At 31.2% G+C, this 22718-nt stretch overlaps 3 protein-coding genes and 1 non-coding gene across 4 annotated transcripts; 3 read left to right on the forward strand and 1 right to left on the reverse strand.

The window, feature by feature from the left end:
• Nucleotides 1-2938: 2938 nt before the first annotated feature.
• On the forward strand, nucleotides 2939-4902 carry LOC105777628 (uncharacterized). Its single transcript, XR_008189617.1, has 5 exons — nucleotides 2939-2965; nucleotides 3141-3195; nucleotides 3464-3511; nucleotides 4452-4649; nucleotides 4734-4902. It is a non-coding gene; the product is annotated as an uncharacterized LOC105777628 (transcript).
• A 1649-nt stretch (nucleotides 4903-6551) lies between these two features.
• On the forward strand, nucleotides 6552-7103 carry LOC105777627 (uncharacterized). The gene is made up of 2 exons (XM_052622563.1): nucleotides 6552-6915; nucleotides 7032-7103. The coding sequence occupies exons 1-2, from the start codon at nucleotides 6583-6585 to the stop codon at nucleotides 7101-7103; spliced, it is 405 nt and encodes a 134-aa protein (XP_052478523.1). The 5' UTR covers nucleotides 6552-6582.
• Nucleotides 7104-16773: 9670 nt separating this feature from the next.
• On the forward strand, nucleotides 16774-18862 carry LOC105776881 (uncharacterized). The gene is made up of 3 exons (XM_012599826.2): nucleotides 16774-17261; nucleotides 17351-17719; nucleotides 18124-18862. Exons 1-3 carry the CDS (start codon nucleotides 16959-16961, stop codon nucleotides 18763-18765), a joined length of 1314 nt encoding a protein of 437 aa, XP_012455280.1. The 5' UTR covers nucleotides 16774-16958; the 3' UTR covers nucleotides 18766-18862.
• Nucleotides 18863-19927: 1065 nt separating this feature from the next.
• Nucleotides 19928-22401, reverse strand: LOC105776884 (uncharacterized). Its single transcript, XM_012599828.2, has 2 exons — nucleotides 21653-22401; nucleotides 19928-20437 (listed from the first exon to the last, which is right to left on the reverse strand). The coding sequence occupies exons 1-2, from the start codon at nucleotides 22003-22005 to the stop codon at nucleotides 20191-20193; spliced, it is 600 nt and encodes a 199-aa protein (XP_012455282.1). The 5' UTR covers nucleotides 22006-22401; the 3' UTR covers nucleotides 19928-20190.
• Nucleotides 22402-22718: the final 317 nt, after the last annotated feature.

Below are 22718 nucleotides of genomic sequence, written 5' to 3' on the forward strand. Positions count from 1 at the left end.
CTCTAAACCCTAAATCACTAACTCTTAACCCCAAACCCCAAACAACTAACCTCTAAACCTTATTTAATATAAAAACTAAAAAACACTAATTAATCTAAATCATAAACCCTAACCCGACCCTAAATCCCTAACCTCTAACCCTTAAATATTACTTAATATATAAATTAAAATGCACTAATTAATCTAAACCCTAAACCCTAACCTGACATCGAATCTATAAACCCTAAATCCTTAACTCTTAACCTCTAACCCTTAACCCCTAACTCTTAACCCATAAACCTTAAATCACAACCGTTAAATCAGAGTCCCTAATCCATAATCCCTAATTCCATAATCTATAAACCTTAAAATTGCAACTCTTGAACCAGCCCTAAATCCTAAATTAACCATATATCTACCCTAAACCATATATATTAAACCCTAAACTATAATGATAATTAAATTAAATATTTTAAAATTAATACTATCGTATCTTTTACAATTATATTTGAAATTATTTAATATATAAATTAAAAATCAATCAATCATGTACACAAAAAAATTTAAAATTATTTTAAATAATATTATTATAATTTCTTCATTTTTAACAAATATTTTTCTATGTTTTTTATTTTAAATTATTTTTACATGTCATTATTTCAAATTTATCCATTTTTAACAAATATTCAATTAAAAATAAATTAAATAGTAAATAGCAGATAAAATGTTTTTGCGGCGCTTTTTCAAAAACGCCGCTAAAGCCCCGAGCATTAGCGGCGCTTTTTTAAAAACGCCGCTAAAGATCTGAGTATTAGCGCCGCTTTTTTAAAAACGCCGCTAAAGATCTAAGCATTAGTGGCGCTTTTTCAAAAACGCCGCTAAAGATGAGCATTAGCGGCACTTTTTTTAAAAGCGCCGCTAAAGATCTGAAAGGTAGAAAACGATGTCGTTGGGAAACGCCACTAAAAATCAAGCATTAGCGGCGCTTTCCTGGAAGCGCCGCTAATTGTCGATCTTTAGCGGCGTTTTACGTAATGCGCCGCTAATGCTCGATTTTTAGTGACGTTTTTTGTTCAAACGCCGCTAAAAGCCTATTTTGGTGTAGTGAATGTACATTCTACTTATCCTTATGGCGAACGATGTACATGCATAAGGTTGAGTTCTCACTCTTAACGAATTCATACCCTAGGATTTGGGTGGTCCTATTGCGACGGACGTGATGAATTCACCGACATGTGAAGTTGAGTTTATTAGTCTTAATGAGATCATATTCCAGAGTTTGGGTGGTCCTATTGAGACGGACTTGATGAATTCATCGAATTTGAATTTGAGAAGATGAGCTTAACCAATGCTCTTAAAGATTTCATAATCTTGATTCGGGTGGCCTATATTAAGGTAGACTTGATGAAATCACCTACGTAAGTGTGAAGGACTAGCCACCTTCTATGAAAAACATTAGGCAGTCTTTCTAGAGCACTTACCAGCATCCCAAGGTACATTGGCTAAATTGTTAATCTATTGCGGAACTCAATTGGACCTGAGATTAGTCGTGTGTTATGAGTTTACCGCTATTTTAACGAGTTCCAGATTTGTTCACTTGTTAAGAGAAGAATTACTCATTTCACTTTGTTTTAGTACTAATCTAACAAATACTACTACTTAAGCGGCTAATTCCGCTATTACTTTTTAGCTTTTCTCTCCCAGAAGTACTTTTGACAGCTTAATTACGTTTTCATCCCTCCAACACATGAAAAGCCCTACCAACCCCTCCCCCGATACATCATTTGTTCACAGTTGACATTGTATCTTATTTGGACCAAGAACCTTAACCTCAATATATAAAAATTCAGTCTAATCTCTAGGGATTAACTTAACAGATTTAATTTTTATCTTATACTTGCTTATGTTATTAACTTGGATTGTTTTTTAGTTGTTTCTCTTTTTCTTATCTTATGATGCTTTGAGTTATTCTGCCCTGACTGAAATATGCCCAATTTTTATGTTTTGCTTGTATGATTTTATGAATATTTGGACGCACGTTTGTTATCTGACAAAAGAGATGAGAATTTGGGAGTCGAGTTATAATTTAATTCATTAATGAAATCTTCAGTGCTCAATTTAGGGATTTGATTGATGTTTTGTTTGTATGATTTTATGAATCTTGTGCACACAAGTTTCTTATCTGAACATAAGAGATGAGGATTTGGGAGTCAAGTAATAATTTCATTTATCAAAGAAATATCAATTGAGCATGTGCCAGTTTATAATTGTTAATATTTATCATTCAGCAGATATTTCCTTTATTTTGTTTGATTTTTTTATACTTTCCAATTATTTTCCCTTGGTTTAAGACTCTAATTGGCGGCATTAATCTGTTGGCATTATACTTAAGCTTAAGTTAATAATGGAATTGAGTTGATTGGAATTTTGCAGGATACTTAATATTGAAGAAAAATGTCTCATCGCAAATTTGAGCATCCAAGGCATGGCTCTTTGGGATTTCTCCCAAGGAAAATAGCCTCCCGCCACAGAGGAAAAGGTTTCTCCTATATTCTCTTCAATTGTTTATAGTTGGATTCTGCTATGTTTGTTTAGTAAATATTGTTAGATTATTCTATTATTTGAATGGTTTATTGCATCTTAACCAATCATACTGCTGCAGAATTAGCTGTGACCAAGTATAATCTTTTCTAGTTTAGTAGTTTGCCTTTTAGATTTGATATACTCTCTGAAGTTGTAATTGCTAGCACGCTCCCTTAATATTAAGTTAAGATTTTTAGCTTGTTCAGGTTATATCTTTAATTCCCTATATGAATGTTTTTTTATATACAAGCTTCTAATTTTTCTTTCTTCCAGATTAATCACGGTTGTTCAGTGAAGGCATTCCCAAAGGATGATCCTATTAAGCCATGCAGATTAACTGCGTTCTTGGGATATAAAGCTGGAATGACCCATATAGTGAGAGAGGTTGAAAAGCCTGGTTCAAGTAATTTTTTCTCTTCTGACCATCATCTGTAAATTTTGGAATACTAGATAGCCTGTTGCTTATCTGCTGCTATATGAAATAAAACCACGTGCCTTTTATGTGCTTTCTTGCATTGTTTACTTTCCTCCATGGTCAGGTGGATAGCATAATGTATTTATATGTTCTTTTCTTCCAGAACTTCACAAGAAGGAGACATGTGAAGCAGTTACTATCATTGAGACACCACCCATGTATTTCGGCTTCTTAACCTTATAGCTCACCATTTAACACTTGCTAATAAATTTTATCATTTATTAAGATTCTCCTGTATGCTTTAAAACAATGAACTTAACGTGCAGGATCTTTTCCATCTTTCTGTTGTATGCATCATAAGAATTTGAGTGAAACATAGGAAAATAATTCAGAATCTACGAACTCTTTTGTCTGTTACCATAATACTCTGTATAGTTACATTATTTTTGTTGTTTTTTACTCATCGCCTTGTCTATTGTGGGTCAGTGTTGGCGCTGGTGCTCTCGACTACTCTCTGACATGCAGGCTTTCAAGGTGATTTTTTAGCACAAAGAAAAATCCTCTATCTTTACTACTGTTGTAGATATATATGGATGCAACAGAAAACTCTTCCTAGTTTCAATGCATAATCTTTTTTTTCTCTTTAACACTCGTGTTAGGCTGCAAATCCTGGCTACACATATTACATATTTTATTTTGTTCCTATTGCATATGTTATTTTTAAATAAAAAATTATGTTATTTTTGTATGTGTTTTAAAATGCAAATCCAAGTTTTAAAATTGTAATTTTGACATGTAAAAATTTTAATATACTTTTAACAACATAATAAAATAGTTGTCGTGACATCACTATCGAACTATACTAGATAGCAGAAATGAGAGTTTAGTAGAGCCAAGTGGTAAAAGAATTGAATTATTAGTTTCTCTTGAGGAGTTAGAATTAAAAAGAAAATAAACATCAAATTACAAGTTTACAATGCCTCTACCACCATCTTACCCCCATTGGATGCACAATATTATGAAGTAAAATATTTTGGTTTACATTAGTATGTAATCTACATGTTTAATCCAACAATTTAATGTGTTATTCTGCTGTCAGATAGTACCTGGGTTTAGGGTCCGTATCATACTAGTTCTTGGTACCATCGCTGCGATATTTGGACAGGTTATGGCCTCGTATGTTGTTACACAACTTGCAGGGTTGGATGTTCAAACAGAGCCAGTGGTATTACAATTTACAGTATATATTCTCTGTGCTGAAAACTATTGCAAGTTAATGAGCAATTTTTCCTTGAAGATTTAGCCATTTTAATTGATGATTCATATATTAATATTTTCTGTTTGTTGCGAAAAGTTTATTGATGGAAATTGGAGTGGCAAGAATATATAATATATGCTTTGCTTCTTCCACTGAGCATTTTAGGGAGAAACAAATTAGGTTTAAGGCTTTTGACATGTGCTTGAATCGATGAAGGGTGGTTTTTGGATCAAATTGGCTAAGACTTGGACAAAATAGTGGAAGAACATGACCTATCATACCAGATGGCTCAACTAAGTTGAGGAATACCAGATTGTCAGCATTTACATCCATTTCTTCATCTTCATTTCTTGAAGCATCAGAGGTTTCTTGAAGCTTTAAGGTTGTATGGTCGTGGTTGGCGCCAAATAGAAGGTAAGTGCACAATGAGTTGAACTGATTTACTTATCTTTGTCATGTTCAATATGGTTTGAACAGTTTGCTCTTATTTTCATGCAGAGCATGTAGGCACTAAATTTGCAGTTCAAATTCGAAGCCATGCTCAAAAGTTTTTCTCTAATGCTCATTGCTTTGAGTTCATTACAAGATTTCCTTGATTAAGTAGATGTATTATATCTTTTATTACCAAGATTTACTTGATTAAGAAAATGCATTGTATTTTTTATTACCTTGCAATGTGTATAGTCATAGGCAGGTTCAACTACTCAATCTGTTTCACATATGTATTATTTATTTTAGTTTTGATTCTAAATTTTATTTTTACTTTAATATTTTCGACAACTTGAGTTCTAACTTTTGAATTTTAATTGTGTTATTAATTTATTATTTTAAATTCTAAAACTAAATTCATTAATTTTTATATTTAATTTTAAAGTTAAAATTTTCATAGAAAATTTAATTTAAATAATATTTTTTTATCCTTAAAAAGTATATTTAAAGTTCAAATTTAAAAAATAAAGCATAATATAATATTTATCATAAAAATATATATTATTTGATTAAAATAATTTTTTTAAAGGTTATGTTTTTAGCGGCGTTTTTGCGAGAAGTGCCGCTAAAGGTCATGATCTTTAGCGGCGTCTGTGGATAAAGCGCCCTCGAAAGGTCAAGATCTTTAGGGGCATTTGTGATAAAAAGGCCGCGAAAGGTCAAGATCTTTAGCGGCGTTTGTGATAAAAGCGCCGCTAAAGGTCATGATCTTTAGCGACGGTTTTTCAAATAAATGCCGCTAATACTTTTAGTGGCGCTCAAAAGCGCCGCTAAATGCCTAAACAACGCCGCTAAAAACTTATTTTGCTATAGTGCCTCTCTAAATTGGTACCCAACAAATTCTCAGTCCAATCAATTAAATTTAAACAACCACAGCTTCATGGTCAAATGAATTCTTTAAATAACCCTAACCCTTGGGAAAATGTTTGAAACTTTAAAATAACTTGTAAAAGATTAAATAATTATATAGAGTGTTTAAATTATATTAAGATGATACTAAAAAATGTATTTAATACAGTAAAAAATTTCTTTAAAAAAATATTCATTAAAATGTACAGCTTGATATTGTTTTAAAATATTTCCAATTATGTCAAGAAAAATATTTCTAATTAATATTATACACTTTCTAATACTAATCATATCTCTTAAATAGTATTTTAACCCTGATTAGTGATGATTAATTAAATAAATTTAATGTTAACAATTAAATAAAATTAATAAATAATAATAGTAAAGCAAGGCTTACGATTATGTTTGTTCAATTAAGTATAATGGGTTAGAATTCAGCATTTTAAAATTTTATGATTTTGGAAAAAGGGTTAAATTAAGATTTAGGGTCTAAATTGGTTTAAGATTATAGGTTGAAGGATTTAGAATTTTATAAAATAGATTAATTTTAGAGTTAAAAATAGTAATAAAGTTTATTAATTTTATTTGAATGCTATGATTATCTTAATCCAAGTTAAATTTATATAATATATATATTACCTACCCGAAAACCAGAACCCCATCAGCCCACAAAGATGGTGTGGCGTAAAATCGAAAAAAGTCAATGTGGGCAAATGATAGACTCGGTTTTTATAAGCTAATGCTTACACTGTGGATCAGTTTCATATATATGGTTGTTTAAGAAAGATGTAATACACAGAAACAAGGTGTAATTGATGACTTATTGGTCTGGTAACTCGAAAACGATGTTCTTAAATAGTTGGTATAGCAGCTGACATGACTTTTTCTCTAGTTCCATGTCCATTGTAATATGTGGAATTTATCTACTTGTTTGGGTATAAATTGTTGAGAAGTGTCTTCCTTTGAGCTCAAGTTGTAGACAAGTATAGCTGAATATTGCATTCAAGAAATGGAAACTCAAGTGAAGTACATGTGGGTTGTGGTGTTTGCTGTGAGTATGAGCATTGCAGGGCTCAATGGAGTGGAAGCAACTCATGATTACTATGGTCCCTGTGGGAAACATGACATCGAGAAGGAAGCTCAGAAGCTGGCTCCATGTACATACGCTGCAAAATACTGGAGAGCTCCGGTTTCTGAGCGTTGCTGTGCTATAATAGAGAAAAAGCTCAGCAATCCAGGCTGCCTCTGCGCTATTCTGAAAACTCGTACCGCATACGATGCTGGGGTGAGACCAGAAGTTGCCGTCACCATTCCAAAACGCTGCAACATTGCTGTTCGTCCGGTCGGTCACAAGTGCGGACGTACGTTCAATTTTGCATGCTGCAGTTTTCATTACCTTGACTTTAGGCATATAATGGTTCCATTCTGATGAAGCTATTGTTTGTTTATTTGTTGCAGGTTTCCCATTTGTTTAATCCTCAACACATCCAACAATCTAAGTATGGTGGATTCACTGTGACATCCATCTAGCATTTTAAGCTTAATAAAATCTGCAGTTTTACTTTTTATCTTTGAGCAAATAAGTAAAAGGTGCAGTTGTTTGTTTCAATAATACTAAATAAAATGTTACTATTTGTCTTTTGCAAATCATCCGGATATGAAAATTCATCTTCACTATTAACTACGTTTAAGATAGTTTAAGTAAAAATATTAAATCTCAAAACTAAGTTCAGATAAAAAATTAGATTCGTTTAAAAATAAGTCGGGCTTAAGCCCAGCCCAGTTTAACCCTTTTAAGTTTATAATATTTTATATTATGTTATTTTTATATATTTTGTATTTTATAATAAATTAAAAAATAAATCTATACTAAATATATAATATTACTCTAATATAAATATTAAAATAATATTAAGATGACTATATAAAATTTTTAATAAATAAAAATAAAATTATTAAATATTAAATTAAAATAATTTAAAAATAATATGAGCGGATCTAAAATGAAATTGGGTTAAATTGTTTTCCAAAATATTTAGGCTTATATTTCGATAAACTATTCTCATCAAATTCACATAAACATAAAATGCGAATTAGTTTATATTTTTTAAATAGCTTTACTTTAGGTAAAATATATTTACTTTAATAATAAAATAAAGAACTTTTATGAGTAAAAATTATAGATTAAGAGCTTATTTAACTACAAAAATAGGTTGAGGGCTTGTTTATTAAATAAAAAAGTGAGTTGAAAGGGAATAAAAAGAAAATAATAAATAAGGAGGGCTTAGAAGGCAATTAGCCACGTTTCAACTTTAGTGCCGCCACACCCACAGGCGGCACCAATTTACTTTCAAAATTCAAAATGTTAAATTTGCATATCAGGTCCTTGAAACTTTAGATCATTACATTTTAGTCCTGTCCCGCCTATGGGATACCCTCCTCCAGGGTGTTTTTTTTTTGTATTATTTTCGTAAATAAAAAAAGTATAATATTTTGGTAATTTTTTATTTTTTTATAATATTTTAGTAAAAATCCCAATAATAAACTATCATGCCGATAAATTTTTAAAATAATTTTTAATTCTTTTATTTCATTTTTTTTTACATTCTCTATCTCCCTTTACTTTTTTACATGCTTGATCCAGTAGGATTGAAAAGTTCTTTCATCAGTTAAAATCATATTTTCAAAACTAAACTTGAACAGGTACTAGTCCAAAGATAGGAATTGAATTGATTGATTCATAAATTGATAGAAATAAGTTGAATCTGCTAAAACAACATGTTGAATTGGTTTTCTATTTTTAAATATATTTATTATTTTTATGAATATGTAGTAATTTATTTAATCGAACCAAACAAACGATCAAATAAAAACTAATGATTTGGTTGGATCCGCAATTAATTCGATTACGAAAATATTGATCAAAATCATATAATCCATATATACAACTGTTCCAATTTTGGCTACTTCAATATGTATAGCATGCAAATATACCTAAGGAATTTAAGCAAAAAAAATGTAAAAAGACCTCAATGGTGCCTCTCAATTTCGATATTTAGTAAATTGATCTCTTTAAAAGAAAAAGAAGAAATTTAGTCATTGCCAAAGCTAAGTAAGAGAACTAATAATAGCATTCACCATTTCAGTAAATATATCTTACTTTTGATTGGTATAATAATAAATGTAACCCTCAACATTTATATATTTTTTCATTTTGATTTTAATTTTAAAATATAAACAAATTTAGCCCTTATTGGATATAAACAAATTTAAAATCAAGATCAAATTGATAGAATTTGTAAATATTTAAGACTAAATAAATTTATTGCTTTCATTCCTTGCATTGATTTTAGAAGCCCTACACATTAAGCATTAGATGGCAATAAATGTTGAGACCAGGTTAAAGGATATTGCTACTACTATTCTCAAGCATATTGGAAGGGATTAAACAACAAAGAAACCACAATACATAAACCTGCAACTAAAAACAAACCGAAACTGAACTACCATAATTCTCCAAACCCACAAACCAGGCAAAGGCTAACAACAATATTATTTTTTTGGTGATTACAAGGGGGGAAGGCAAAGCCTTAATAGTAGCACGACTAACATGATTCGAACTCAGGCCACACCTGAGACGGTGAACACCCTGACCATCAAGCTAACAAACAGGGTTTAGGCTAACAACAAGCTAACAAGTAACTATATTCCACATGAAGTGCATATCAAGAGGAAAAAAAATGCCTATTCCTCTCCTACTGGTTGACATATTATATGTTTCTCATGCTCTTGTCTTCCATTGATTAGAACCAGGCTCTCAACATAAGCAAAAAGGGATATGCAATGTGCGTAAACATTTAGGACAAGTATCGATCCTAAGCTTCTTAAGCTCTTGGGTGGAAAGGTCAAGTAGGACTATTTCATTATTTGTGCTTGTAAGAAACAATTCACCAGTTATCCAAAGCTCCAATGAGTGGCTAACTTCAGGAACAGATTCTATACTGAATTGTTTAGTCCATGCTTCTCCATTCATAACCTAGAAATGAAAATACTTCTCAGGTGCTATCCATGGTTCTATCGCTATGTATGTACTTGGGTAAACAATAGCACCAAGCGATCCATAACTTAACACGGTATGGGTCTTCTGTATAACACCCAACAAATTCTGACATTAGTAAAATGGAAAACTTCTCATTAGCTATGTCAAATGAAACAATTGCGTCTTATCTTTATCATCGGGATATTCCCTCATCATTATTTTCCAATAAAAAATTCCATCTAAGTAAGTACCCCACTCTGGTAGTTGGGGAATATCAAAATTGGGTAATGAAATTTCCTTCCAAGAATCACTTTTGAGTGAATATAACTCAACTTGGCTTGCAAAACGAAAATCTGAAATTTCTTGTTCACTATCAAAATTAAGAGTAACAAATCGTATGAATTTGTAGTTATCAGTTTCGGAATCAAATCCGAAAGCAGCATCATTATACATGACATGTTGTAAAGTAAGGTAACCACGGGAAGGAGGACGTCGGACTAAGGGTGGAAGAAGGATTTTCAACTCATTGGTTGATGGGTTCAAAAAAGAAGGGTTGTGGGAGTAATGATGGAGGAAGGATTTTAAACTCTCTGGTTGATGTATTCCAAAGAATGACGTTATCCATAAAACTATTCTGTATACACCATAACCCATGACAAGCACCATAAACAAGAATATCATCATCCTTAAAAAAGGGTAAGTGAATGTTTTGTTTTATTAAAGAATTTCATCCTTTTCGGTCGAAAGTTGAGAGAAAACATGGGTGTAGGTTTTAGCAACATGCTGTTGGAGAAGGAGATTAACATTGTTGTTTTTAAGGTTGTTGTGATAATGTTTCGAAACGAAATGTGGAGTTCGAAAAGAAGAACACCAATATTTACAAACACAATTAAAGCGAGTAAGGGATTTAACTGGAAGCTTTGAAAGAATTTCCTTCATCAAAGCTTCTGACAATTCAAATCTTGGCCTCTTCATCTTCCTCTTTTCCTTTTCTCTGATATTATTTTTAATTCACTTGCAAATATAAATAATCTCATAACCATGTTTTTCTACAAGTCAGGTGTCATCTATGGTGGAAAGGAAGCAAAGAAGACAAAGCATGTAATACATTTAGGAAATTTTCCTTATTTACAGGGCTATCCATGTGGAGAACAATCAAGGTAACTTCTAACCATTACCAAATTTACCTGCTAAAAACAAGGTAAATGGGTATATCTGGGAATTCAATCAAACTTAATTATTATCAACAGACATGCGAATATGATGAACTTGTTTACTTAATCTCTCTAAAAAAATTTCTAACTTCACCCCTATTTGAAGATATAAGCACTTTATTATTGTATAAAAAAAGCCCATTTCTTTTTCACTCTAGTCCATCAAAATCAACAAAGTTGTATCATTTATACGAAATGAAAAACAAAAAAGGTTTAGAAGATTCCTTGGGAGCAAGGAGAAGATCAAAAGAAATTGAAGAACAACCACTCGCTAGCCTTCTGTTTTCCGTATCAGAAATTGTAAAACTTGGGATTATATTTGAAACTTTAACTTATAAAGATTTGAGCTTAATTTATATATTTATAAATTACAATTCAACCCCTTAAAAACCATTAAATTATAAATTTATATATGGTAAATTTACACTTTAGCACCCTCAGAAAAAGAAAAAATTGTGTTTAGTTATTTTAAAAATAATGAAATCATAAATCAAGTACATGATAAAATTATATTTTGACCTCTCAAAATTTATAATTCTTTTCTGGCCCTACTAAAAAATTTCTCGATTCTCCCTAGGCTAATGGTAAATTTCTAAAATTACGATTTTCCAAATTTATCTTTTATCTTTTAGGTCTACTTTTGATTCTTTTTAATTATTTGATAGGAAATTGTTTATTTTATTGTTTTGATTATTTTAATTCTATATGTTAATTTTATGTTTTATTTATTTTATTTAACAACTTAAAATTACACTATCAGTTAGATTCAACCGGCATAGGCATTATTGTCAATGCAGGAGAACATGAGTTTGAGTGCGTTAAAGCGCATTATCTCCCTATTTATGAATTGAGGAGGGACAACAAAATCACTATCCGTTGATTCCTACTTTTTACTTCATTAATTTGTAAATTTTAATTTTTTTTTCAAAATTAATTGACTTTGATTATATTTTAAAGTAATTCTCATTTAATTAGCAAAAATATTTCTTTATATTATAAAAATATTATTTAATGAATTAAAATAAATATGTAAAATTAAAACCTTTTTTTTCTTTTCCTTTTAGGCCTTTACCAATTCAATATAATTTTAATATTTACATTTACAATATTCAATATTTATGCTTAAAATGCATTAAATTCCACAAAAGACAATCCTATGATTAATTAGTCAAATTGATGTCAGTATACACCAATAGTTGCTATGAACATGCCGTGATTATCGCTGAGGATTAGTCTTAATTAAATTCCAAATCAAAACCCAATTAGCACATCAAACATTATCAATTTAACCCATAATTTTTTAAAAAGCTTAAATTGTGTTCTTTCTCCTTATACTTTTATAAAATTTGAGATTTAGTCCCTATATAATTAAATTGAAAATCCAACCCTCTTAATCTTTCAATTAAAAGTTTTCATCCAATCATTATAACTATTGGTAGTTTCCATTAAAATTTGACAACTCAGCAAGTTTATTTTTATTACACATGATGATAGTCTAATCAACATATACCAAATTGATGAATTTTAACAAGGAAATACTTATGATTAAAAAATAAAAATCAAAACTTTTTTTCTCTCAATAAGTGGGAGATCACTCATTATTATTCATTGATTCCATTTTTTTTTCTTTTGAAGAAAAATAATGTAATCTTGGCTTTATTATACCCTACACGAGGGGTTGCATTTCTATAATAATAATTATTATTATATTTCCAGAAAAGAAATTGAATCATGAATTTATAATTAGATTTTTATATGACTTGATTTCTAAAGATTTTGGCTAGATTGTGAGTGATTTTATGCCTTTTGTCTCTCCCTTAACCCTACTAAAGAGGCTAAGCATGTGGTTCTAAAATTTGTTTTATTTATTTTTACAATTTAGTTCATATTGGTTAAGCATATTACTTTTTATTTAATTATGGTTTTAATCCTTCTACCATGTTGAAAATTAGGGTTTAATCTCTTTAATTTAAATTGACATAATTTGATCATTCTATTTTTATAGTCTATGTTATTAAAATGACGACGTGGAAATTTCTTTACTGTTATTTGATCTCAACCATCAAATTATGCTCAACTAATAACATTTTAACAAAAGCAACTGCCAGCCTTATCGATTTGGACATACTAATAACATAATAAAAATAACTAAACCCGTAATTACACCAATTTATTTTTTTTAAATCCAAAAGGAAGGTTTAGGTTATCACTTGTTCCCTAAGGTAAAATCATTTGACATAAGTGCTTCTCGGAAATTAAAGATCATCATTGCATCTAGCAATCTTCTTGTTGATATATATATATATATCTAATAATCAATTTTGAAAAAAATTACAATATTTGATGTAACCCATATTAAAATTCCAAATATGATAATTACACTAATTTATCTTTATCAATAAAAAACTTATTTGTTTCACCGATGTCTTATACATATATCAATAATGAAATGAAATATCTAACTAAATTCAGTTGAGTTTGAGTCATTTAAAAATTTTCAAAATCATGTCTCGACTAACTCAATTCGTGAACATATTTATAAAAAAGATAGTAAAAATTAGGAAAATTGAAAGATAAAGAACAAAACATATAATTGTTGCCTTAATTTTTTCTACATGATCAAAATCCAAAATTATTAACAAAAATCCAAAAATAAGATCAATAATATCGGTCCCTCACTACCAACAATCCAGGGCAAAGAATGTCTTATTACCTCAATCTTAGACATTAAAAATCTTTTTAAAATACTAAGAATCTTTTGTAATAGAACAAACCCACAGCCCTAAATAAAAATTAAATTGAAAAATATATTAAAATATTTTCAATGAACGTGCATTACATGATTGGATTTGAAGGAGATTGGGTTCATTCTCTTGAGTCTTATTTCATATTTTATTTAATTAAAAATCTAAATAAACAAAAATATTATAATAATTAATAAAGGCTTAGCAATACACTTGTCGTGATACAAGATATGAAGTTAATATTATATTTTAAGGGTGAATTACACCCAATGTCACTAAACTATTAGCAAGTGTATGCGTTATGATCACTCAATTTCGTAAGTTGTAAAATAGTCATTAAATTGTTTGAAATTTGTCATTTAAGTCACTGAACTATTTGAAAATTTTTATCTAAATTATTGGGCTATTAAATTTTTTTTTAAAAAAATAGTTTAGCTCACAAGCTCGAAGCGACGACTCGATGATTAATAGTGTGAATCAGTACCCTTAAAAAAGTTGTTTAGATTTTAGTTCACAAATTCGTATTCATGAAAAAAATTTTGAATTGTAGAGGAGAAGGGAAAAGAGAGTTCTTGATTGAAGCAAGCAATGGAAACAAAGAAGGCTATACAACAACGATTTTAACAAACCCAATGACTCAATTGAAATTTTTTAAGTTAGATAATTAAAACGTAAACTTATTAACAACTTAGTGACATTAATTGTAATTTACCCTTAATACTAAAAAATCTATTATTTGAAAAGATATAAATAATTTTGAGATTAATTAAATTAATTAAGAATACATTATAATATTTGATTAGGAGAATAATAGCACCGCAATGGCGGCCGAGGGAAATAGATTGTACCCCAAACCACCATGCCTTAAGACATCAATCAAGTTGTCGGTCGCATGCTGCGGCACAAGCCCTGTTTAAGTTTACTTTTTTTCCTTTTAATTTTGATTAAAGGTGTTTGATTAATTATTTATAAAATAAGTTAAAAGGGCATATTCTTATCCATTTAATTTCCCCAAAACTTTTTGCTTTTCAAGATTTGGGAATTTAATTTTAACTTTATTTATATCTGAATTATTGTTAATGTAAAAGAACGTAAATTTGAGTATATTAAAACATTTTTATTTTCTTATTAAATAAGACATGTGTCACTCTTTAGAATTTTACATGCAGAATTTAAAACTCTATTCATAAAGTACGGAATAATTTTCCTAATTAATCAATTTTGAGTACACTTTAGCTTTTTTATAAAGAAGTTATAAGTATAGATACGAGTATAACCATAGTTATAATTATTCGAATCAATCAATACAATACATTATCAGATTGATAATTAAAATATATAATCTAAAATAAATCAAAGTTAACGAATAAATGGTTGGATGCAATGGTAAAGCACACGTTTGAACTTTGTAAATTACACTATCGAGAGGAACAGTCACGAATTCCGAACACAGATCGTAATTAAAATTGTTGAGGTGGTTGACATTCGGGCATAATAATATTTTAATGAACATTGAATTTAACTTTTTTTTTATGCTTGTTGAAATAAATAAATAAAAACAAAATATTTAAATATTATGCCAAAAAAATTAACTATTATCGGGTAGTAAATAGCTGTCAAAAATTTAATTTCACCTTTTTGGAGAAAATTTAGGAGAAAAGGATGGTGGAAATTGGGATGTCAAATTGTCAATATATACATATCTAATCGTATACGTGGGACAAATGGGAAAAAAAGTTTAATTCTAAATTTCCATCCCTCACTCTATTAAAATTAAAATTAACCCCTTTACTTTAATTTATCAAAATTTGGTCCTCATATTTTAAAGAAAATTGATAAGTTACTCCGTGATAAACACAAGAACTTAAACTATTAATTTTGCTAATTTTCAGGTACAATTTAACAACAAGGTTTCACAGTGTTGCCCAATTGAATTAACTTCTCTTTAATTTTTTAATTCTAAATTTTATCCTCTATTTTATTAAAATTGAAAATTAATCCCAGCTCGTATTGTAAAGAAAATTGAGAAGTTAGTCTAATTATTGACAAGCACGAGAATTTAAATAATCGATTTTAACTGATTTGTTGCATATAAAGTTTTGACTTTCAAAATAATTTAACGATAAAACTTAACAGTGTTATCCAATTAAACTAATTTCTCAATTTTAATAAAATAAATGGATGAAACTCAAATTTACACAAAAAAAAAAAAAAGATTTTCTTTGTTGAATTGAAGTCCAAAAATTGTAGGACCCTTTTAACTGAAAATTGGTGAGTTGAGATACATCTTATTCTGCCAGGCTTTCATTTTCAAGTTTCAACCTTTTTGAAAAAGATGTTCCTTTAAGAGAAAATAACACAATTGAATTAAATTTTAAATTAATTTGCAGGATTTTTCTATATTGGGTTACTTCTAATTGTCGTATTTTCCCATTGACTTTCTTGTTTTTAGCTCACATAAACTTAGAAAATTATTAATGTTAATAAATTAAAAGGTAATCATGTGAATGTCAGCTTCATTTTCTATCTGTTTTATAAGTCAAAAAGCTTGAAAAAGGTATGGATTAAGTACAACGGTCTTAAGGAAACATTGAAAGAAGCACACAATTAATGTAGATAAAAAATATTAAAATATACAAACTGAGTAAAAATAGGTTTATTTTATTAACTTTTAAGTTTATCAATTTTCTTGAGACATCAGAAGTCCTAACGATCAAATAAAAGGTGATTAATATATGTTGAATATCGAATTCTGAATATTTATCGACCTTTTCGAAAGATAAAAAATCATAATAATCAAATAAAAAGTGATTAGCATGTGTCAAACATCGAATTTTGAACATTTATCAACCTTTTCAAGACATCAGACATCTTAATAATCGGATTAAAAAGACTAACACATACTAACTTTTATCAACCTTCTCAAGAGATCAAAAAAGCCTAATAATCAGATAAAATGCGACTGTTGTTAAAATTAAAATAAAAATCAGATCCATTGACTGGTTTAAAATTAGTTAAAATTAGTCACTTAATATAACATGGGTGTTAAGTTAGAATACAAAAGCTAAGAATAGTATATATATATATATATATAAACACATACATGTATAGTTGTTGATTAACCAAAGATTTGAGAAATATTTCTGTATATATATATGCTTGAAACAAAGACAGAGAGAGAAAAGCGTGCAAACACGACAGGGACAAAGCAAACCACGTTACAAAGGGACCAAAGTGGTCGGTTGTTGATGTACATTGTTCACCAGCTATCTTCTTCCTCTTTTTATCTCCCTTTCATCCCAATCCTCTCTTCTTTACTACTTTCATACTTTCCTATTTTTCAGTGCCAAAACACACACAAAAACCCCCCATTTTTTTCCTTCATCAAATGAGGAAACTTTGTCCAAATTATGATCTCCCAGATGGGTTGGAAACAGTCTTGGAAGTACCAATCCCTGAAGAAATGTTTGTTTCAAACAAGACAAGCAATCACCGGTCATGGCAAAACATGAAATCATGGATGACTTTAAAACCAAACACCGAACAACAAAGACCTTCAATGGTGACTGTTTTTGGTGGTAGGAACACAGAGATTCAACTCTTGCTTGGTGTTATTGGTGCTCCATTGATCCCTCTCCCTATCAATCATAATGATAATTTCATTACCAAGAACATAAAAGATCATCCCATTGTAAGAAGATTTTTAAACTTTAACATTTCCAAATCAAAATCTTGTCTTTTTTTATGTTTATGAACTTTGGGTTTTGTTTCATTTCGTAGGAAGCTTCAATGGCGAAATATATAGTGAAACAATACATTGCTGCGGTTGGTGGTGAAAAGGCATTGGGGTGTATCGATAGTATGTATGCTATGGGGAAAGTGAAAATGGCTGCTTCGGAGTTTAGTGCCGGTGAAGGCAGTGTGAATAGTAAGGTTGTTAAGGTGAGGAATTTGCGGCACGGCGGCGGTGGTGAGGTCGGTGGTTTCGTTTTGTGGCAAAAAAGGCCGGAGCTTTGGTGCCTTGAACTGGTGGTTTCCGGTTGTAAAATCAGTGCCGGTAGCGATGGGAAAGTGGCTTGGAGACAAACACCTTGGCACCATTCTCATGCTTCTAGAGGTCCACCTAGACCCCTCCGGCGGTTCTTACAGGTATCGAATCGGATCAAACCTTTCTTCATCATTCGATCCGACATATTCGGGTTCTTAATTGATTTGGGTCATTTTACTTTTTGCACTTTTCACTGGTTTCCATTGATTTCCATGTTTAATTTTTAAAGTATTAAATTAAAATTTTATGTTTTTGGAAGGTTAATTTATAATTTTATAAAATTCAAAGGGAAAATAATCTATTTTGCTTTTGAGAATTTGGGTCAGTGTTTCATGTGAACAATTATTAATAAACTTTTGACCTATTACTTGCAATATGACCCACTTCAATCTGTTCTATGGCATGGTAAGTTCGGACTTACACTCGTATCAGATACATAATTTATGATTTTGTCGTCTTTCAGTGTGATTTTGTTTACTAAATATCATCTCATGCCACTTGGTAGGGTCTTGATCCGAGATCGACGGCAAATCTGTTCACGAATTCGGTTTGTGTTGGTGAGAAAACGATCGATGACGAAGACTGTTTCGTCCTAAAACTAGAGGCCGAACCTTCGGCGTTACGAGCTCGAAGCAGCACCAACTTAGAGATCATTCGTCACACGGTTTGGGGTTGCTTTAGCCAAAGAACCGGTCTCTTGATCCAACTCGAAGACTCCCATCTCTTACGTATCAAATCCCCGGGGAACGATGGTGTCTTTTGGGAAACAACAATGGAGTCCTCTATCCAAGACTACCGAACCGTAGATGGTATCAACATCGCGCATGCTGGCCACACTCGGGTCTCGTTGTTCCGGTTCGGGGAGAACTCCGAGAGTCATTCGAGGACTAGGATGGAAGAGGTTTGGACAATTGAAGAAGTCGATTTTAACATCAAAGGGTTGTCGACGGATTGCTTTTTGCCCCCCGGGGATTTGAAGAAAGAAGAGGAAGGGTTCGGGATCGTCCCAAGTGACGTACGATTGCCGTTTAAGCTCAGAAACGATCGCTCTAGTAGGGTTCATGGATCCAAAATTGTTGCCATTGATGTTGATGAATGTGACGATATATCATCCTCAGATGATGATGATGATGATGAATTGTTTTAAATTTGAATTCCTTGTAATATTAATTTGTAAATATTGATACTATAACATGTATCCAATTTGTAGCCCTCAGCATATGAAAAATGCCAAGTTTTGTGTATTTGAGACCTTAGTTTTTTCTACAATATATTTTGTAAAATTTTTCCCCATTTTATGAAAACAATATAAAGATATAAATTATACTTTGGATGGATGTAGGATCAAGTTATTTGTAGATTTATTGATTAGGTGAGTCGAATTAATTTTGACTTGGATCAATTTAAATAAATTCTTTAATTTCGAATAATTTCGAGTTTAGGTCATTTAGGTTAAAAGGTATATTTTTTGAGTTGGATCATAACAGTACAGTGGAGTGAAAATCTAAAAAGGTGCCAACGGCATCTTGGTGAGCGGTAAGTCTACGGGAGAGACTCTTAATTGGCGCAGCAAGGGTTGAGTTGAAGAGAGCCTTTCAAAATAGAGAAAGCAAAGCCTTAAAAAAAGGTAAAACACAACAAAAGGAAAAGGCAACCAAGAATCAGTGTTGCCGCCCATCACCATCCCTAGCGGCTCAAGCAACCACCCATCCATTGTCGGAGGACTTGACAGTGTCATTGTCAACGTTGGTCCCTCCTCAAAAAGTTCTACATCAGAAGGTGGGAAATGAGCCCCAAGGAACTCAATCCATCCCCTTGACAAGGAGGCAACGCAGCATCCCCAAAGTGACCTCAGTGCCATAACCCATTGTTTTCAAAGCCAAATTAAATCAATTCGGATATCAATCCAAAGAGAAGTTGAATCAGTTGACCTACGAATTAGTATTAACCGATTCAACCAAGTTAAAAAATCAATTAAACCAAAAATCAGTAACTTAATCGATTCAACCACCAGCTTAATTCTAAAAACTTTGTTGTCACCACTTACACCGCCCTTTAGGGTCACCAGACCACCCAAACCAACACCAAAAGAGTTAATACTCTAGAGATGACGAAGAAAAAAGGAAAACGAAAAGGGGAGGACGGAGGGAAAGACGACGGCAGCAAGCCGACGAGAACGAAGCAGCTTTCCGCCAAGTACACCATAAAATATTTACACCAAATTCAATACAAAAATTATTTACATTTCCTCACAAATACAACTCACAAACATCTTAATTGCTTTTACCACATTAAAAAAAAAAAAAGCATTTGTTGTAAACAAGCTTCAATATGCAAAATATAAACTACAAAGCGTTTGATAACCTTGCTTGTGTGAATTTAAACCCAGCAAAAACCATAACTTACACACTTCATTCAATCTTGAGGATACTAATATAAACATCATACTTACGGCTTTAACTATCGTGAGTACCCGAAAATGGAGCTCGATCGTAAAATCGAGAGGCTCGTCAAGGCACCATCTTGATCATCGTATCGTACACAGGTGCCGCAAGCTTGGATACAAAGCATTTCAAGATGGTACATTGAACCGAAAGAGCCAAGAGATAACAAAGGCGAAAACCATACAGGCTAACAGGAAATTGAGAAACCGATGACCTTGCCAAAAGTTTCGGGTTTCCGCACCATGAATGGAAACAGGAGCTGTTGTTGCTGCTGTTGTTGCAGAATCATTCGGTTCGTTCCATGGCTCCATTGTGTCGGTTTCGTTTGCAGCATCAACAACATTCTGAGCTGTTGATCCGCAAATCTCACAAGTTCTGAGATAATGAGACATTGAAACATTTAAGATACAGATTGTTCATCTATGTTACTCGGATTTGAGAGTAAATGTCAAACACAAGCTTCCGCCTAACTTTTTCCATACATTGAAATATCATACACTTATACTATGTCGGAATATGTTTAGAATGTATCAAACACGACTACTTCAAGAAAAATGAAACACAAAGATTGCTAAGGCAATAAACAGCACCGAGACCACGTAGTTAAAGTGTCATATCTCTATACCATGTCTAGTTATACATTATACACAAGTGTTAAACACGGATATTTCAAGAAAAAAAATGAAGGATCAAAGTAATATAGAATGAATATGTTGATTATCCGCACCTTTGAAGATAAACCCACTTTTAGAAAAAGTATCATCGAGATCCCTGTACTTGCATTTTTTTCTGTCTACTTAAAAAATAGGTAAATTAATTCCTATATATTATAGATCAAATAGCAAATTGGTCTTTTCTATTAAAAATTTTATTCATTTGTACTGTTAAAAACTATCATAACTAACAGAATAATCAAACACTGACATATGATATGTCACGTGTATCAAATTGTAACAGCAAAAATGGATGAAACTTTTAATAGAAGGGCCAATTAACTTTTTGATCTAATGTATAAGAACTAATTTACCCTGGACAAAAATGCAATTCAACTCCTAATTCAGAAAACTCAATGTTACTTTAATCACCCACTTTCTTTGTTTCGTCTTTCTCGACAAGATAACACATTAAAAACACTTATGTTTAACCTATTTGGTTACGGATAAGTACATGAACCAACTGAACTAAACCCGACATAAGTAATTCTTAAAAAAACCAAATTCGATATTCAAACTAGAGTCCTTACTTTATAATCTAAGAAAACAGAGAAAAAATATTCTTTGTTTATATATTCTCCCCCATTGTATTCCCGGGCCATTAACAACAAAAGATTCCTCAACTTTTTTTTCTTACAGAACAAAACCAAAAATAAAAACATAAAAAAAGGGCAAAAAAAAAAAAAACAGAACCAAAATAACCTTAAAAAAAACATCATGGATCCACCATTGTTTTGACCACTTTTTCAATTTATTTACATAAAGCCCTTGCATTTCCACATTTCAGTCCCAAAAATCACTGAAGATTCAAGCAAGATATACATAAATCATGACAGTGACGACAAAATACGGTGACAATGTTTGATGAATTACTTACCTGTTTCCTTTGATTTTGAACCAAGCTTCAGCACAATGTTTATGAGCAGCAGCCAAATCATCCTTACAAGAACAACCTAACTTAATAGGAACACCAGATTCAAGGTTGGTCGGGTCCAAAGTGAGATGACAAATCCTGCAATCTCTTTCCAGTTCTTTTGCTAAATGTGACTTGGTTTCAGACACTACCCCAGACTCAAGATCCAGTTCCAGAGAAGAAGAAGAACCGTGACGGCTGCTATCTTCTTGTTCCTCGTTACCTGTCAGGTTTCCTTCTTGTTGCTCTGTTCCTTCATCAACAACGTCAATGGCGATGATGACCCCTTGGGGTTGTTTTGGTAAAGATTGTTCCATTTAGGTTAAGACCCAGTTTTTGAATCCTCATGTAATTGTTCTTACAAACAAAAAATTCATCAAATTTTCCGACAGTAAAGCTACTTGAGTTCAACTATGCATTAGTAGCTCTGTTTGTTTTACAGAGGCTTTTTCTTTTGGCTGGTAAACACTGTTTTAAGAATGGTAGGTGTTGTCCCTCTTTTCTCTCTCTGCGAAACAAAGAGAGAGAAACATGAACAAGAAGAAAAGATCTCATGTAGAAATATACATAGATTTTAAGGGAAAATATTCGATAAACCAACTTGGCAGAAATTTTTAAAGTACTATTTGTTGGATAATCGGGTAAATTTAACAATGGTTGGTATTAAGTCTAGGGTGTTTATAGTTAAATTTATTTTCGAATTTTTTTTATTTATTCCAATGGTAGTTTTGTGAGATTCACGAAATGAGAGCATCTTAATACTCATTTTATTCACAAATGTGTGGTGAGGTACTTTCACTCCATAAATCTCTTGAAGTTTTCGTCGGAATCAATAGATAAAATTTGATGATAAAATCAAACACAAATACTCGAGTTTGATATTAACCATTGTTGGAGGTTCGACCAATTGTCTTAAAGATGACAGTTTGATTTTTTTCTCCAAAAGAATCAACCCCTTTCAACGATATTAAAATTTACTTAAAGTAAATTTTTTTAATTCACATCATTCGAACTTAAATCGATCAAAACA

This window comes from Gossypium raimondii, chromosome 10, assembly GCF_025698545.1.
Source record: "Gossypium raimondii isolate GPD5lz chromosome 10, ASM2569854v1, whole genome shotgun sequence".
In the NCBI taxonomy this organism is placed as follows: Eukaryota; Viridiplantae; Streptophyta; class Magnoliopsida; order Malvales; family Malvaceae; genus Gossypium; species Gossypium raimondii.

Excerpts from the sequence above, each read along its gene's own strand:
- LOC105777627 (XM_052622563.1), top strand. The coding sequence starts at position 6,583 with ATGGAAACTCAAGTGAAGTACATGTGGGTTGTGGTGTTTGCTGTGAGT. Across the intron at positions 6,916-7,031 it reads GCAACATTGCTGTTCGTCCG|GTTTCCCATTTGTTTAATCC; the intron begins GTCGGTCACAAG and ends TATTTGTTGCAG.
- LOC105776881 (XM_012599826.2), top strand. The coding sequence starts at position 16,959 with ATGAGGAAACTTTGTCCAAATTATGATCTCCCAGATGGGTTGGAAACA. Across the intron at positions 17,262-17,350 it reads ACATAAAAGATCATCCCATT|GAAGCTTCAATGGCGAAATA; the intron begins GTAAGAAGATTT and ends TTCATTTCGTAG. Across the intron at positions 17,720-18,123 it reads CCCTCCGGCGGTTCTTACAG|GGTCTTGATCCGAGATCGAC; the intron begins GTATCGAATCGG and ends GCCACTTGGTAG.
- LOC105776884 (XM_012599828.2), bottom strand. The coding sequence starts at position 22,005 with ATGGAACAATCTTTACCAAAACAACCCCAAGGGGTCATCATCGCCATT. Across the intron at positions 20,438-21,652 it reads TTCAAAATCAAAGGAAACAG|AACTTGTGAGATTTGCGGAT; the intron begins GTAAGTAATTCA and ends TCATTATCTCAG.